General features: G+C 41.2%; 1 protein-coding gene across 1 annotated transcript in view; it reads left to right on the top strand.

The window, feature by feature from the left end:
* The window catches only part of DOCK10 (dedicator of cytokinesis 10), a 618,846-nt gene that overhangs the window by 186,585 nt on the left and 413,118 nt on the right, over positions 1 to 19,143 (top strand). The window contains 1 exon segment of the mRNA XM_053710021.1: positions 18,203 to 18,292. Coding sequence (XP_053565996.1) covers positions 18,203 to 18,292 — 90 coding nt within the window.

The raw sequence follows: 19,143 nt of genomic DNA, 5'->3' as shown, positions 1-19,143 counted from the left end.
GGATTAGAGAAGTTGTATTGTTGGATTTATGGACCTTGTTCATCAGAATATGCCTGTAGTGAGATTGTCGGTTTATTCTCAAATCTTTAGACTAGAATAATAATAAATCATTTTAAAGAATATACTAAAGGAAGACAGCATGTGAACTACTTGTGTATATTCTTGTTTCTATAATCAAGGCTCCTCTGAGCGTTTAAAGACCTTCAAGTAATGATTTGTAAGCATTGCACCATCAATAAGTAAAATCAATTAGGATGTTTCTCTTAGGATCTGTGGTGCCTCGACATACTGATCATTAGGTTGATTAATATTCCTGGTAATGCTCAGATTTAGTATATAGAGCAATAAAAAAGCAGAGATGAAATACAAAGTCTAAAACTATGATCGTAAATGTAGGATTTTCACTGCATGAGTTTTGCCTGTATCTTAACGTGAGGAAGTCAGTCATTATTGTAGAAAGCCTGCGCCTGAATTAAATTGATAACTTTTATAACTAGTCAAAATGAGCCATTGCAAAATTTGGAAAATCACATTCCTTAGGAAGTTATTGTACATATACTTTGTGACCAAACTCATGTGGACACCCCTATTAATTATTGAGTTAAGGTGGTTTTTTTTTTATCCAGACCCATTGCAAACAAGTGTATAAAATCCAGTACATAGTCATGGCATCTTTATAGACAAACATTGGCAGCAAAATGGGACACACTGAAGAGCTCAGTGACTTTATATGTCATAGGATGCCACCTTTGCCACAACTTAGTTCATGAAATTTCTGTTCTAGAACTGCCCCAGTCAACTATAAGTGATAAAGTTATGAAGTGAAAGGGTCTAGGAGCAACAACAGCCCAGCCACTCAGAATGCATAGTGTATCAACAATTGCATCACTCACTACAGAGTAAAAAAAATAAAATTGGTTTCCATGTCTGAGCAGCTGTAAGCAAGCCTCACATGAACATGTTCAATGCCAAGGGTCGACTGGAGTGCTTACTGTAAAGTTTGGTGAAGGAGGGATATTGATCCAGCAGTTTTTCAGGTTTTATGGTAGTCCTGTTTGTATCCTTTACTGGAACTAAGACACGATTGGGTGCTTACAACTTTGTGGCAACAGTTTGGGTTATGCTCTTTACAGTTCTAGCATGACTGTGCCCCTGTGCACAAAGTGAGGTCAATTAAGACATGGTTTGTTTAGTTTCTTAAGAAGGAACTGTAGTTGCCTGCACAGGACCATTACCTCAATCCCATATAACACCTTTGAGATTAATTGGAATGCCAATTGCAAACCAGACCTTCTCACCCATCACCAGTGCCTGACTTCATAAATGCTCCTTTTTGCTGAATGGACACACATTCCCATAGATACACTCCAAAATCTTGTGAAAAGTATTTATAGAAGAGTTGCAGCTGTTATAAAAGCAAAAGGGGGGAAACTCTATATTAATTTGGATTGTTTGGGAATGGGATGTCCAACAAGATCATATAGATGTGATAGTCAGGTGTTTACATACTTATGGTCATAGGGGCCAATTTATCAAGCTCCGTATGGAGCTTGATGCCCCTGTTTCTGCGCAAGCCTTCAGGCTTGCTGGAAACAGAAGTTATGAAGCAGTGGTCTAAAGAATGCTGCTCCATAACGTGTCCATCTGCCACTGTCTCCGCCTGGACATTAGACAGAGGGATCGCCTCTGGGTACCGGGTGACATAATCTACCACTGTCAGGATATACTTCTTACCAGAGGGGATGGGACAGGGCAATGGGCCAATAATATCTATGGCGACCCTGCTGAAGGGTTCATCAATGATTGGCGGGGGTGTAAGGAGGATTTGGAGTGGTCCCCTGTCTTTCCTACTCTCTGGCACACGTCACAGGTCCTACTATACTGCCTAATATTGTCTGTAACCCCATGGCAAAAACAATGTCTGGGTCAGTCTATGATGGGTCTTAGATTTTCCTAGATGTCCTGCCAGGTAAATGTAATGCCCTATCCACAGCAGATCGTACTGGTACTTATGCAGTACCACCAGCTGGTGTTTGGGCACCGGCTCTTTTTTCCTCTCGGAAAACTGGTACAGGAGCTCCTTTTCCCACTTAAAACGTTCCCCTCCAGGGCCTTTGGGGTCAGTCCCTACTCGTTTACGGTAAGGGGCTAGGGTTGGGTCGCTCAATGTCTCCTGTGCAAAGTCAGTGGGGGACGCCCAGGGCAGCTGGTTGGTGGGTAGGGCAGGAGTCAAGGTGGTGTGACTTACCTGGGTCCCCAGTTCGTGTGCCATGGCCTGGCGTCTGGATTGCTGATGGGTGTTGACAGGGCAAACTTCCATGGGGTTATCCCACACAAAGGCTGAAGCAAGGTGGCTAAGGTCATTTCCCAACAGGACCTCGGCAGGCAGATGGCCCATGATCCCTAATTCCATAGCTTGGGAGCCGGCACCCCAATCCAAGTGCACCCATGCAGTAGGGATCCGCAGTACTGTACCCCCAGCCACACAAACTGCAAGGAATCTCCTGGTGTGGTCCAAAGTGGGGACCAGGTGTTGCTGGGCAAGGGTAACCATGGTTCCACTGTCTTGTAATTCCTGGGCCAGTCCGCCATTGATCCAGACGTCTTGGCGATGGTGCTGACAGTTGTTGCTAGTTGCGGGGTTCACTTCATGCAGGACCCGACCTCTTGCTCTGCCCAGTTGGCATAATCTGTAAGACCCTCTGCATCCAAACAGTGGGCGGTGGCCTGGTAACCTCCGGCCTGCAACTTGACCACTGAGCCGGAGGGGGATTCCTTCACCTCCGCTCTGGGCATTCTTCTCTGATGTGGCCCACCTGTCCACACTTGTAGCACCCCTGGGATGAACGGGGCCCTGAGGGGCGGACAGGCGCTGGCCGAGTCTGGGGGTACCGGGTAGGCACCGGAGGATGGGCAGAGGTTTGAGCATAGTGGGTCACTGGCCGTGGCTCAGGGTGTGCCTGGCGCCGGGCATCCAAGTATTCATCTGCCAGGACGTCCACCTGGTCAGCTGTTGTAGGCCCCTTATCCTTGACCCAGTCCCGTTCCTCCACTGGAGAGTGATTGTAAAAATGCTCCAACAAAATGAGCTGGGTAGCTTCTTCTAGGGTAGTTACGTGGCAGTCGGTGAACCAAGAGTCCAAGGACCGGGTGAACCGGTGGGTCCTCTCTGTGAATGGCTGCCCCTCTTGTCTTTTTAGTTCCCACAACTTCAGCTGGTTAGACTCTGGCATGAGACCATAGTGGGCAAGGATGCGCACCTTCACCTGGTCCTAGTGCTTTTGATCTCCTGGGTGCACAGTGTTGAAAGCCTTCAGAGCCCATCTGGACAGCTTTCTGAGCAAGATGGTGACTCGGTCGGCAGAGGCAACACCCTGCAACTCGCACTGGGTTTAGAATACTTGGAGGTAGCTGTCAATCTCCGCCTCATTGTCTTTGAAGGCTAGAAAAGCCTCATATGGTAGCTTCTTCGGCCGGGGAGGTGGATCCAGGGGAGCCGGCACGGCTCCCCCATAGACTTTTGGAGCTCCAGCATCCAGACCTTGGTGGCGTCAGTGATTATCCGAGTGATAACCTACTCGGGTGGGGCTGTCCTATAGAGGTCCAGCCACCACTTGATCTCTCTCTGTAGCTCAGACATCGTGGTCTCCTGGGTTGATGCATCACTGGGATGTTCACTGCCCTGGCTGCTACCGGCCTCACTAGCTGGCTCGCTAGCACGATTGCTTTCCATGAGTTCAGCTATGATTGCCACCTTGGACTTGTGGTCGGCAAGTTTCCCTCTAGCTTCCAGCAAGTCTTTTAAGGTATTCTTTTGGAGCTCAGCGTATTGCTGCTCCATTCGAAGACGTCTTCAGTTGGTGGTTTGGACGTTTCAGGTGGACGGAAGCATCCCACAGCTGCCAACCAAATGTGATGAACTCCGGCTACCCAGACTGGGTAGCTCCTCCAAAGGATCCTTCCTATACCTGGAACATGCCGCTATGTAGCCTAGAAAGTGATTATAGCAGAGCCCACCCAAATAACTAGACAGACTAGCATTCAGGTGAAACACAAAAGAACACTTTATTGTGAAAACACACTCCTTTTATACATAAACTCAGCAAGATAACAAGCCTTATCAGATCCCCAAATGGAGGTGGGGGTGTCTAAATTCCCCGATTCCCAAAGGAGCTCCCTTCCGGCAATCACCCCACCTCTGGTCCTCCCTAGGGGCTATCAATCCTCAAAAGAGCAGAGCTCTCGGGCAAGGGGCCGCTGGAGTGACCTGGGGTAATGGGGAGCGGGTATTGGGTGCAAGGCGGCCGGCCGGCAGTTCCAGAAGCCCGGCCAGCCGAGAAGGGTTTTCCCGGTCAGAGATCAGCTCTCTTATGAGGATGTAACAAACACAAAACAAGTCAAATCAAATATCTGTGAGAAACAGGAGGGGGTTAGGTAGTAGGGGGTGGAGGTTTAACCCTTGCAGCCTGGTATCCGTGACAGGTACTTTTATAACTACTTGAATAAATATATGTATTTATATATATATATATATATATACTGTATCTCTCTCTCTATATATATATATATATATATATATATATATATATATATATATATATATATAGAGAGAGAGAGAGAGAGAGAGAGAGAGAGAGAGAGAGAGAGAGAGAGAGAGAGAGAGAGAGAGAGAGAGAGAGAGAGAGAGAGAGAAAAAACCTCATTTTGTAGTTCATTAACAAATCTAGACAGGCCCGAAGGCTTGTTTTCCCACAGAAAACCTTACATTGTTTCCAATGCAGCAAAGGATTCTGGGTAAGATATGCAAATTAAGTACACAATGACACACCTTTTTACTTCAGTCTGCTTTTCAGCAGATTCCCTTTACGCCAAAGTATCGCTGTTCACACAGCTTATAAACTTAGCTAGGGTTAGTACAGTGATTCATAACCATCCCAGGACAGACTGTTTCGTAGTTGTTGCTACTCATCAGCTGGGAGAAGGTTTGAATCACTGCTAGGTGAAGTTGATTCCGGGCAGAATACAACAACATTTTAAATTAGGGGGAGATAAAAGGTGAGTTTAAAATCCTCCACTACACACAAAATATAGAGAAAATAACTCATTGTATAGTTCATTAACAAATCTAGACAGGCCCGAAGGCTTGTTTTCCCACAGAAAACCTCTGAATTACATTGTTTCCAATGCAGCAAAGGATTCTGGGTAAGATATGCAAATTAAGTACACAATGACACACCTTTTTACTTCAGTCTGCTTTTCAGCAGATTCCCTTTACGTCAAAGTATTGCTGTTCACACAGCTTATAAACCTAGCTAGGGTTAGTACAGTGATTCATAACCATCCCAGGACAGACTGTTTCATAGTTGTTGCTACTCATCAGCTGGGAGAAGGTTTGAATCACTGCTAGGTGAAGTTGATTCCGGGCAGAATACAACAATATTTTAAATTAGGGGGAGATAAAAGGTGAGTTTAAAATCCTCCACTACGCACAAAATATAGAGAAAATAACTCATTGTGTAGTTCATTAACAAATCTAGACAGGCCGAAGGCTTGTTTTCCCACAGAAAACCTCTGAATTACCTTGTTTCCAATGCAGCAAAGGATTCTGGGTAAGATATGCAAATTAAGTACACAATGACACACCTTTTTACTTCAGTCTGCTTTTCAGCAGATTCCCTTTACGCCAAAGTATTGCTGTTCACACAGCTTATAAACTTAGCTAGGGTTAGTACAGTGATTCATAACCATCCCAGGACAGACTGTTTCGTATATATATATATATATATATATATATATATATATATATATATATATATATATATATATATATATATATATATATATACTGTATATGATACATTTCTTGTTATATACGAGAATATTCATTCATGAGTTATTTCATGTTTTATAAAGCCAAATATTCTAACATTTTGAGACATGAACGTAAGTTCCAGTTTTCTTTTCATTTTTTACATTCAGTCTCATTTGACCACATCCTTCCTGTTGCAAAGCAAAAAGCTAACTTGTGAATGTTAAGAGCTATCATGCTTATTAGTTTAGCAGTCTAGCACAAAGATTTGCACCAGGCCATGTCTAAATGATTTCCCTACATGAGTGCGGGTGAGTCATTCACAATAACAGCTACAGAACAGGTCAAAAAGGAAAACCCTTAAAAGTTAGCCTCTTGCATCTTCTTGAAGACTTGAGTAGAGGAGGTTTTACAAAACACCTTTTATTTGAGACATTTCTTAAAAGCCAATGTTTTCTACTGTTTGCTACATTGTTCAAGTCAGAAGCAGTTTCTTGTAACATGGTTCAATACCTAGATACTGTGCACACAAGCAGGTATTTATTTAAAACTTTCCAAGTTCCCATTTGCAGGGTGAATCATTGCCTTAGCATAGTAGGTCAAAATAAAATAAACCATTTTTGAAAAAGATTGTTATGCTAAAAACAATATAAAAAAAAATAGTGTGATGCAGAAGATGTTATGAAAAAATAAATAAATAACAATGTGCAAGAGATTATAAAAGGGTTAATTGGATAGGACATTAAACTTCCCTGGTTGAGATAGAACATGGGTTTTTAATGGGGCATGAAACTCACATTTTTTTCTTTCATGATTCAGATAGAGCATGCAATCTTAAAGTGACAGTATACACTAATTTTCATATAATTGCATGTAATAGACACTACTATAAAGAATAAGATGCACAGATACTGATATAAAAATCCAGTATAAAACTGTTTAAAAACTTACTTAGAAGCTCTCAGTTTAGCTCTGTTAAAAAGGTAGCTGGAAAGTCCACTGCAAGTGGGAAATAAGACACTCCCCCTCCCCCTTCTTTTGCATATGAAAAGACCCTTTACACAAACAGGAGCAAGCTGGAGTAGGTATATGTCGGTATTCTCATAAAAATTTGGGGCTTGGTTAGGTGTCTGAAAATCAGAGCAATGTTATTTAAAAATAAGCAAAACTATCCATTTAAAAAAACAAAAAACTTTATGGGCTATATAAATAGATCATCTACAAAACATTTATGCAAATAAAAAACGAGGGTATAATGTCCCTTTAAACAGCTTTCTCAATTGCTTATATAGGTAGAAAACCTTTATGCCAACTGTTTGGGACCGGAAATAGTTGCATCTGTAAAATGGGACATTTCAGAGAGGAGATGTAGCCAACAAAATCGTATGTCATTTAGGCAATATTTACTGCTACAGGTAGTTTTATATAATCTTACTGCATATATATATAGTACTATCAAAAAGATAGTACAGCACTGTAACCAGAAAGGTAATATTTGTTGTTTTAAATAAAAATAGACTGCATTGTAGTTTTTTGCATTTCGCATTGTAGAACACAAAAATCTAACTAAGGACACTAGCAGAGAAGATTCTGACTTATAGGCAGGGAAAAATAGTAATTAAAAAAAATAATAATAATATGAATTAAAAAGTTTGGATTTCAGAATAAGTTTGGATTTTCGAATTTTGGATTTTTGGATTTGTACGTGTATTATCACATTTTCTTCTTTCTATTGGTATCTTTATTTGAAAAGTAGGGACGTAACCCCAGGAAAGCAGAGGCATAACTAGAGACCCCAGGGCCCCGGTGCAAGAATCCATGAAGGATATATATATATACACATATATAAAGGGATTATAGGCTACACAGTAGTGTTCTACCACTGACACAGTCCAGTGATCTTATATAGACACACAGTAAAAATAATTTTAGCATTTAACCCATAATGCTCTGGACTCACTGGAATGAGCGCAGAGCCGTAAGCAGCAGATACAGGTAGTCAGGGAGAGAAATACAAGAGCTGTGAGTAGCAGCACTAGAGAGAGTATGGGAAAGTCACAAATACACAGGAAGAGGCTGGAGAACGATAGAGGGGAGGGCTGTGCTGGGGCAGATAACCAGATACCACAGACACAGTTTTCCAGGGAGTGTGAGTAAAGACATACAGAGAGCCCTATCTGACATTATACACACAGGGAGTTGAGCAGGGTGGTAAATAGCTGCTCCTAAGGCAGCGCATCTAGGCAAGGCAGGGTTCAATTAGGTGAAAAGATACTTCTCTGTACGAGATGCTGATAAGGATGGGTCATTGCTGATATGAAAAGTGCTAGATGTATCAGAGATACATTACCGACTCAGCTCACCATTGCACTGGCTTGCCTATTCAGTTCAGCTACCACTAGCCGCCCTCACTCAGCCCTCACTTAGCTCTATGACTGCTGTGCTGCAGACTCACAGTCACAATGTCCCTGACTACACGTTTATTCATGAGCCGATTGAGGAGACTACACATGCATTCAGGTCAGGAGCCAATAGGTAGCAGGAAGAAAAAAAAAATTGTGCTGAAGCTGGGCCCCCCTAAGAACTGGACCTTCAAGGCCCGGTCGCAGTTGCGCCCTCTGCATCCCTAGTAGTTCCGCCCCTGCAGGAAAATCAACGTTTCTGGAGCATTATATGGCAGCAGTTTTGCAAGAATGTTATTCATTTGCAAAAGCCCTAGATAGCAGCACTATTACTGCCATGTAGTGCTTTAGACACTTTTCTAGGTATATCGTCAACAAAAAATACAATGGGAATGAAGCAAATTCAATTATCGAAGTACAATGAAAACTTTTTTTAAATTGTATGCTCTGTCTGAAACACAATATACAATTTTGGGTGTAGTATTCCTTTAAGAAACTTTTCAATGTACTTATTGTATCATATTTATTGTGTTCTTTTAGTATTCTTTGTTGAAATGTATGTAAGCTCAGAAGCAGCAATGCACTACTGGGATGTAGCTGGTGATTGGCGGCTACACATATATGCCTTCTATGACTCGCTGACCAGATGTGTTCATCTAGCTCCCAGTAGTGCATTGCTGCTCAGGGGCTGATGTTAATCATATGGTTAACCCCATTAGTAAGCATCAGTGCTCTAGCACAGTGTTTCTCATCTCCAGTCCTCAGGACCCTTAATGAGCCAAAGTTTAATTATATCTTAACTAGAGCACAGGTGAAAAAAATCATCTGAAGTATGAGAGCAGGTTAGTAACCATGGTTACTGATCAGCTGATTATTTCACCTGTGCTCTAGTTAAGATATAATGAATATCTGGCCTGTTAAGGATCCTGAGGACTGGAGTTGAGAAACACTGCTCTAGCACATCAGATAATTTTTTTACTCATTGATGTGTCTGTACAGGTTTCTCACATGTGGCATGAGAGTAAAGGGAAAAAAGATGTGAGAGTTCTCTTTCTCTACATGTCAATCGATCAAGACTGTAGCACTTGAAATATGAAGGGTCTTGTTTATGTGGCTCCTTATAAATAAAGGAAAAGGTCCAACTTTTGATATTTGTGGCAAGCACTTGCTATCACACCCTAAGTAAAGTGTTGCACAAGTAAGTGAAGAGGTAGAGTGAGTACTGGCCAACTGCAGATGTGCAAAGGACAATAAGAAATAAGTTGTTTTCTAGACCAAGGGGGAGCCAGAGAAGCTGAAGTACTAAAAATTACTGAAAAATACACATTGAAATGAAGGACATGCTACTGTATAGATGCCTGGACATAACTTAGGCAGCAGTAAAGGCTGAACAGAAAGGCTAAAGTGAGCAGATTAGCATGTTCATGGGAATAGTAGCAACAACAAGAGGATCAGCAGATGCATATGAGTACTAGTTCATAGGTTTGGATCAACAAAGCAGCAAATGTACAGGAGAAGTGGTTACAAGGAGCAGCACAAACACTCTCAAAGCGACAGATATATCCAAGTACTCTCATGCAGAGCAACACACTCTCATAGCAACAGATATATCCAAGTACTCTCATGCAGAGCAACACACTCTCATAGCAACAGATATATCCAAGTACTCTCATGCAGAGCAACACAAACACTCTCATAGCAACGGATATACCCAAGTGCTCTCATGTAGCGCAACACAAACACTCTCATAGCAACATATATATCATGTAACGCAACACAAACACTCTTATAGCGACAGATATATCCAAGTACTCTCATGTAGCGCAACAAAAACACTCTCATAGCAACAGATATACCCGAATACTCTCATGTAACGCAACACAAACACTCTCATAGCGACAGATATATCCAAGTACTCTCATGTAGCGCAACAAAAACACTCTCATAGCGACAGATATATTCAAGTACTCTCATGTAGCGCAACACAAACACTCTCAAAGTGAGAGATATACCCAAATACTCTCATGTAACGGAACACAAACACTGTCATAGAAACATATATACCCCAAATACTCTCATGTAGCTCAACACAAACACTCTCAAAGCAACAGATATATCCAAGTACTCTCATGCAGCGCAACACAAACACTCTCATAGCAACATATATACCCAAGTACTCTCATGTAGCGCAACACAAACACTCTCATAGCAACAGATATATCCAAGTTCTTTCATGCAGAGCAACACAAACACTCTCATAGCAACAGATATATCCAAGTACTCTCATGCAGAGCAACACAAACACTCTCATAGCAACATATATACCCAAATACTCTCATGTAGCGCAACACAAACACTGTCATAGCAACATATATACCCAAGTACTCTCATGCAGAGCAACACAAACACTCTCATAGCAACAGATATAACTAAGTGCTCTCATGTAGCACAACACAAACACTATCATAGCAACAGATATACCCCAAATACTCTCATGTAGCGCAAACACAAACACTCTCATAGCAACAGATATACCTAAGTGCTCTCATGTAGCACAACACAAACACTCTCAAAGTGACAGATATACCCAAATAATCTCATGTAGCACAACACAAACACTCTCATAGCAACAGATATACCCCAAATCCTCTCATGTAGTGCAACACAAACACTGCCATAGCAACATATATGCCCCAAATACGCACATGTAGCACAACACAAACACTCTCAAAGCAACAGATATATCGAAGTACTCTCATCTAGCGCAACACAAACACTCTCAAATCAACATATATATACCCAAGTACTCCCATGCAGAGCAACACAAACACTCTCATAGCAACAGATATACACAAGTACTCTCATGTAGCGCAACACAAACACTGTCATAACAATATATATACCCCAAATACGCTCATGTAGCACAACACAAACACTCTCAAAGAAACAGATATACCCAAGTACTTTCATGTAGCACAACACAAACGCTCAAAGCAACATATATACCCAAGTTCTCTCATGTAGCGCAACACAAACCCTCTCATAGCAACATATATACCCAAGTACTCTCATGCAGAGCAACACAAACACTCTAATAGCAACAGATATACCCAAGTACTCGAATGTAGTGCAACACAAACACTGTCATAGCAACATATATACCCAAGTACTCTCATACAGCGCAACACAAACACTCTCATATCAACAGATATACCAAAGTGCTCTCATGTAGCGCAACACAAACACTCTCAAAGTGACAGATATACCCAAATACTCTCATGCAGTGCAACGCAAACACTCTCATAGCAACATATATACCGAAGTACTCTCATGTAGCGCAACACAAACACTCTCAAAGTGACAGATATACCCAAGTACTCTCATGTAGTGCAACACAAACACTGTCATAGCAACATATATACCCCAAATATGCTCATGTAGCGCAACACAAACACTCTCAAAGCAACATATATACCCAAGTACTCTCATGTAGAGCAACACAAACATTCTCAAAGTGACAGATATATCCAAATACTCTCATGTAGCGCAGCACAAACACTCTCAAAGCAACAGATATACCGAAGTACTCTCATGTAGCGCAACACAAACACTCTCAAAGTGACAGATATACCCAAGTACTCTCATGTAGTGCAACACAAACACTGTCATAGCAACATATATACCCCAAATATGCTCATGTAGCGCAACACAAACACTCTCAAAGCAACATATATACCCAAGTACTCTCATACAGAGCAACACAAACACTCTCATAGCAACAGATATACCCAAGTACTCTCATGTAGCGCAACACAAACACTCTCAAAGTGACAGATATACCCAAATACTCTCATGTAGGACAACACAAACACTGTCATAGAAACATATATACCCCAAATACTCTCATGTAGGACAACACAAACACTGTCATAGAAACATATATACCCCAAATACTCTCATGTAGTGCAACACAAACACTCTCATAGCAACATATATACCCAAGTACTTTCATGTAGCACAACACAAACACTCTCAAAGCAACATATATACCCAAGTACTCTAATGCAGAGAAACACAAACACTCTAATAGCAACAGATATACCCAAGTACTCTAGAGCAGAGCAACACACTCTAATAGCAACAGATATACCCAAGTACTCTGATGTAGCACAACACAAACACTCTCATAGCAACATATATACCCCAAATACTCTCATGCAGAGCAACACAAACACTCTTAAAGCGACAGATATACCCAAATACTCTCATACAGAGCAACACAAACACTCTCAAAGCAACATATATACCCAAGTACTCTCATGCAGAGCAACACAAACACTTCCATAGCAACAGATTTACCCAAATACTCTCATGTAGCACAACACAAACACTCTCATAGCAACATATATGCCCCAAATACTCTCATGTAGCACAACAAAAACACTCTCATAGCAACATATATGCCCCAAATACGCTCATGTAGCGCAACACAAACACTCTCATAGCAACATATATGCCCCAAATACGCTCATGTAGCACAACACAAACACTCTCATAGCAACATATATGCCCCAAATGCGCTCATGTAGCACAACACAAACACTCTCAAAGCAACATATATACCCAAGTACTCTCATGCAGAGTAACACAAACACTGCCATAGCAACAGATTTACCCAAGTACTCTCATGTAGCGCAACACAAACACTCTCATAGCAACATATATGCCCCAAATATGCTCATGTAGCACAACAAACACTCTCAAAGCAACAGATATATACGAAAATACTCTCATGTAGCGCAACACAAACACTCTCAAAGCAACAGATATATACGAAAATACTCTCATGTAGTGCAACACAAACACTGTCATAGCAACATATATACCCCAAATATGCTCATGTAGCGCAACACAAACACTCTCAAAGCAACATATATACCCAAGTACTCTCATGCAAAGCAACACAAACACTCTCATAGCAACATATATACCCAAGTACTCTCATGTAGCACAACACAAACATTGTCATAACAATATATATATACCCCAAATACGCTCATGTAGCACAACACAGACACTCTCAAAGCAACAGATATGCCCAAGTACTTTCATGTAGCGCAACACAAACACTCAAAGCAACATATATACCCAAGTACTCTCATGCAGAGCAACACAAATACTCTCATAGCAACAGCTATACCCAAGTACTCTCATGCATAGCAACACAAACACTCTCAAAGTGACAGATATACCCAAATACTCTCATGTAGCGCAACACAAACACTCTCAAAGCAACAGATATACCCAAGTACTCTCATGTATTGCAACACAAACACTGTCATAGCAACATATATACCTGGGATAGGCACAGACAAAGGCTTTAGCAGACATTTTCCAAAGTACAGACCTTAGTGAAGGACACAAAGGTAAATTTGAAATTAAAAACATTATTTTATAGTACGTGGTGTTATTATATTGATGTAGATACCACTGATCCTATAACCAGCCCTCCTCTGGCTATACCCATGAGCCAGTGTTACTACTGTGTCATTATATAGTGCTGGGTGTTATTATACTGATGCAGATACCACTGATCCTATAATCAGCCCTCCTCTGGCTATACCCATGAGTCAGTGTCACTACTGTGTCATTATATAGTGCTGGGTGTTATTATATTGATGTAGATACCACTGATCCTATAACCAGCCCTCCTCTGGCTATACCCATGAGCCAGTGTCACTACTGTGTCATTATATAGTGCTGTGTGTTATTATACTGATGTAGATACCACTGATCCTATAACCAGCCCTCATCTGGCTATACCCATGTGCCAGTGTCACTACTGTGTCATTATATAGTGCTGGGTGTTATTATACTGATGCAGATACCACTGATCCTATAACCAGCCCTCCTCTGGCTATACCCATGAGCCAGTGTGACTACTGTGTCATTATATAGTGCTGGGTGTTATTATACTGATGCAGATACCACTAATCCTATAACCAGCCCTCCTCTGGCTATACCCATGTGCCAGTGTCACTACTGTGTCTTTATATAGTGCTTGGTGTTATTATACTGATGCAGATACCACTGATCCTATAACCAGCCCTCCTCTGGCTATACCCATGAGTCAGTGTCACTACTGTGTCATTATATAGCGCTGGGTGTTATTATACTGATGCAGATACCACTGATCCTATAACCAGCCCTCCTCTGACTATACCCATGTGCCAGTGTCACTATTGTGTCATTATATAGTGCTGGGTGTTATTATACTGATGTAGATACCACTGATCCTATAACCAGCCCTCCTCTGGCTATACCCATGTGCCAGTGTCACTACTGTGTCATTATATAGTGCTGTGTGTTATTATACTGATGCAGATACCACTGATCCTATAACCAGCCCTCCTCTGGCTATACCCATGTGTCAGTGTCACTACTGTGTCATTATATAGTGCTGGGTGTTATTATACTGATGCAGATACCACTGATCCTATAACCAGCCCTCCTCTGGCTATACCCATGAGTCAGTGTCACTACTGTGTCATTATATAGTGCTTGGTGTTATTATACTGATGCAGATACCACTGATCCTATAACCAGCCCTCCTCTGGCTATACCCATGAGCCAGTGTGACTACTGTGTCATTATATAGTGCTGGGTGTTATTATACTGATGCAGATACCACTGATCCTATAACCAGCCCTCCTCTGACTATACCCATGAGCCAGTGTCACTACTGTGTCATTATATAGTGCTGGGTGTTATTATACTGATGCAGATACCACTGATCCTATAACCAGCCCTCCTCTGGCTATACCCATGAGCCAGTGTCACTACTGTGTCATTATATAGTGCTTGTTGTTATTATACTGATGCAGATACCAGTGATTCTATAACCAGCCCTTCTCTGGCTATACCCATGAGCCAGTGTGACTACTGTGTCATTATATAGTGCTGGGTGTTATTATACTGATGCAGATACCACTGATTCTATAACCAGCCCCCCTCTGGCTATACCCATGTGCCAGTGTCACTACTGTGTCATTATATAGTGCTGGGTGTTATTATACTGATGTAGATACCACTGATCCTATAACCAGCCCTCCTCTTCCTATACCCATGTGCCAGTGTCACTACTGTGTCATTATATAGTGCTGTGTGTTATTATACTGATGCAGATACCACTGATTCTATAACCAGCCCTCCTCTGGCTATACCCATGTGCCAGTGTCACTACTGTGTCATTATATAGTGCTGTGTGTTATTATACTGATGCAGATACCACTGATTCTATAACCAGCCCTCCTCTGGCTATACCCATGTGCCAGTGTCACTACTGTGTCATTATATAGTGCTGGGTGTTATTATACTGATGTAGATACCACTGATTCTATAACCATCCCTCCTCTGGCTATACCCATGTGCCCGTGTCACTACTGTGTCATTATATAGTGTTTGGTGTTATTATACTGATGTAGATACCACTGATCCTATAACCATCCCTCCTCTGGCTATACCCATGTGCCCGTGTCACTACTGTGTCATTATATAGTGCTGGGTGTTATTATACTGATGTAGATACCACTGATCCTATAATCAGCCCTCCTCTGGCTATACCCATGTGCCAGTGTCACTACTGTGTCATTATATAGTGCTGGGTGTTATTATACTGATGTAGATACCACTGATTCTATAACCAGCCCTCCTCTGGCTATACCCATGTGCCCGTGTCACTACTGTGTCATTATATAGTGTTTGGTGTTATTATACTGATGTAGATACCACTGATCCTATAACCATCCCTCCTCTGGCTATACCCATGTGCCCGTGTCACTACTGTGTCATTATATAGTGCTGGGTGTTATTATACTGATGTAGATACCACTGATCCTATAACCAGTCCTCCTCTGGCTATAACTATACACAAACAAAAAGTCCAAGCACCAAAAAAACAGTCTTTCTTATGTCTTATTATTGTAAAACCTGGGGTTGAGGATTTCCCAATTCACTCGCACTCTTAATATAGAGCTATCTCCAATAATGTGTGCGTTACAAAGAGATTGAAATGTCTCTAATGAGAATATCAATTTGTTGCAATGATCAGCAAACAGCAATCTTGTTATATGTAGTTCAAGTTTCTTACCCGCTCTTGGTGGCACTCGTGTTGTCGGGTCTCTCAGCGTCTCCTCTGCTTGTCGGTCCACAGGAGCCTCCTTTACAAACTTTGGTTTTCCATACCTTAATTGAACACAGGCTCCCTCCTCGATCAATGCAGTAACGGCTGTGACCTCTCTCTCTCCAAACTTTATTTCTCCATCCGGGTTTTCTCTTGCTGGCGCCTCTGTGATTCGTGGGAAATCCTCTCTCTTACCCAGGGTCTGTCTGTTTTCTGTGTCCTGTGCTCACTCTAAACTTCCCAAAATCGTATTAATATGCAATGATCTAAAAAGATCCAAATGAGGAGCACCAGGCGATGTTGGATAAAAATAAAACTTAACTTTTATTCCAGCTCTGTGGCTTCAATTAAAATATATCACATTTACAACATATAAAAGGATAGCGTAGCATTCTCTCGCTTACGCGTTTCGGCATTTATCCAACATCGCCTGGTGCTCCTCATTTGGATCTTTTTAGATCATTGCATATTAATACTCCTCTGGCTATACCCATGTGCCAGTGTCACTACTGTGTCATTATATAGCGCTGGGTGTTATTTAAATGATGCAGATACCACTGATTCTATAATTAGCCCTTGTCTGGCTATACGCATGTGCCAGTGTCACTTATGTGTCTTTGTATAGAGCTGGGTGCTATTATACAGATGCAGATACACATCCAGTATTTACCACAGGCTTTATTTATTACAAAACTTATCACCCAATATCGCTAACAGTCTCTTGACAAGCCACTAACTTTATTCACACTACATATTTTTTTTTATACCTATTATTTAATCAGTAAGAAAATATATACTAAGGTTGTGGTGGACACTGCAAGGGCGGACACCTTGCCTATCCCTGATATATACCCCTAATATGCTCATGAAGCGCAACACAAACACTCTCAAAGCAACATATATACCCAAGTACTCTCATGCAGAGCAACACAAACACTCTCATAGCAACAGATATACCCAAGTACTCTCATGTAGCGCAACACAAACACTCTCAAAGTGACAGATATACCCAAATACTCTCATGTAGCACAACACAAACACTGTCATAGAAACATATATACCCCAAATACTCTAATGTTGTGCAACATAAACACTCTCATAGCAACATATATACCCAAGTACTGTCATGTAGCACAACACAAACACTCTCAAAGCAACATATATACCCAAGTACTCTAATGCAGAGCAACACAAACACTCTAATAGCAACAGATATACCCAAATACTCTCATGCAGAGCAACACAAACACTCTCATAGCAAGAGATATACCCAAGTACTCTCATGCAGAGCAACACAAACACTCTCATAGCAAGAGATATACCCAAGTACTCTCATGCAGAGCAACACAAACACTCTCATAGCAAGAGATATACCCAAGTACTCTCAAGTAGCACAACACAAACACTGTCATAGCAACATATATACCCCAAATACGCTCATGTAGCACAACACAAACACTCTCATAGCAACATATATACCCAAATACTCTCATGCAGAGCAACACAAACACTCTCATAGCAACAGATATACCCAAGTACTCTCATGCAGAGCAACACAAACACTCTCATAGAGACAGAGGTACCCAAGTACTCATGGAGAGAAACACAAGCACTCTTATACACAAGGAATCAGACCTAATGTAAACAAATTAAAGTATTGAACTTAATTTATAGTAACTGTCTTACAGATGGATTAAAACAACTTTGGGTGATGTACATTTGTTTCTGGTTATACAATCGTTAGACTTTTTTTAAGTTAACTTGTTTAATTTACTGCAATTATGTTTTTTCTCTTGTGTTGACTGTTAGATAGAAACTATTCCATGGGTGACACAGACTGTTTATTCTACAGTGCCCGAAGATGCTGAAGAAAAAGCAGAACATCTCTTAGTCAAGGAGGTAAATATTTGCTTTTTATTCAAATATATTACATAGTTTACTTGTATAAAGTGTGTATCTGACTATCTGATTTTGTTTGGTAAGGAAATGTGATGACCATACATTTATGACTTTGGCCCCAATTTATCAAAGTCTGGCGGACCTTATCCGACAGTGCGGATCAGGTCCACTAGACCTTGCTGAATACGGCGAGCAATACGCTTGCTGTATTCAGCATTGCACCAGCAGCTCAGGTGGTGTAACACAAATCTGAGATGTATTATAGTACAAAGTTGCCCATTTTGTAGCTGTCATGTTATTATTATCTATTATTTTTAAAGTGTCAACTTTTTATGCAGCATTATAGAAGGATACATAAAACAGGTTGTACAAAATAAAAAATATAAGGGCAACAGAAGAGAGTTGCTTGTTGTACACATAAGGTGTGTATCATTTTAAAATGACATCAAAAGAGTGACTCAAGTGTATGCTTATTCTTCTCTCCCCCCTCCAGACACCCAGGGGCCTCTCCTTTCAAGTTCTGGTCCAGAATGTCTCCTTTACACCATTAACAGTTTCTGGGCTACCTTAAGGATAGAATCATTTCTGGTTATTGCCCCATGCTCCTGGAACATGTTGCCTTTGGGGATCTGCCAAGCTCCTTTTTTAAAGCATCTTTTAAAAAAACACCTTGAGGGAATCATGTTTATCTTGTTAAAGTAGTTATCTCTGGCATTTAGGCACTACAGAAGCCATACAAAATATAATTTATGCTTACCTGATAAATTTATTTCTCCTGTAGTGTAGTCAGTCCACGGGTCATCCATTACTTATGGGATTATAACTCCTCCCTAACAGGAAGTGCAAGAGGA

Source organism: Bombina bombina, chromosome 4 (genome assembly GCF_027579735.1).
Source record: "Bombina bombina isolate aBomBom1 chromosome 4, aBomBom1.pri, whole genome shotgun sequence".
Classification (NCBI taxonomy): domain Eukaryota; kingdom Metazoa; phylum Chordata; class Amphibia; order Anura; family Bombinatoridae; genus Bombina; species Bombina bombina.
The sequence above is the reverse complement of the archived record's forward strand: the minus strand, read 5'-3'. Positions and strand labels throughout refer to the sequence as shown.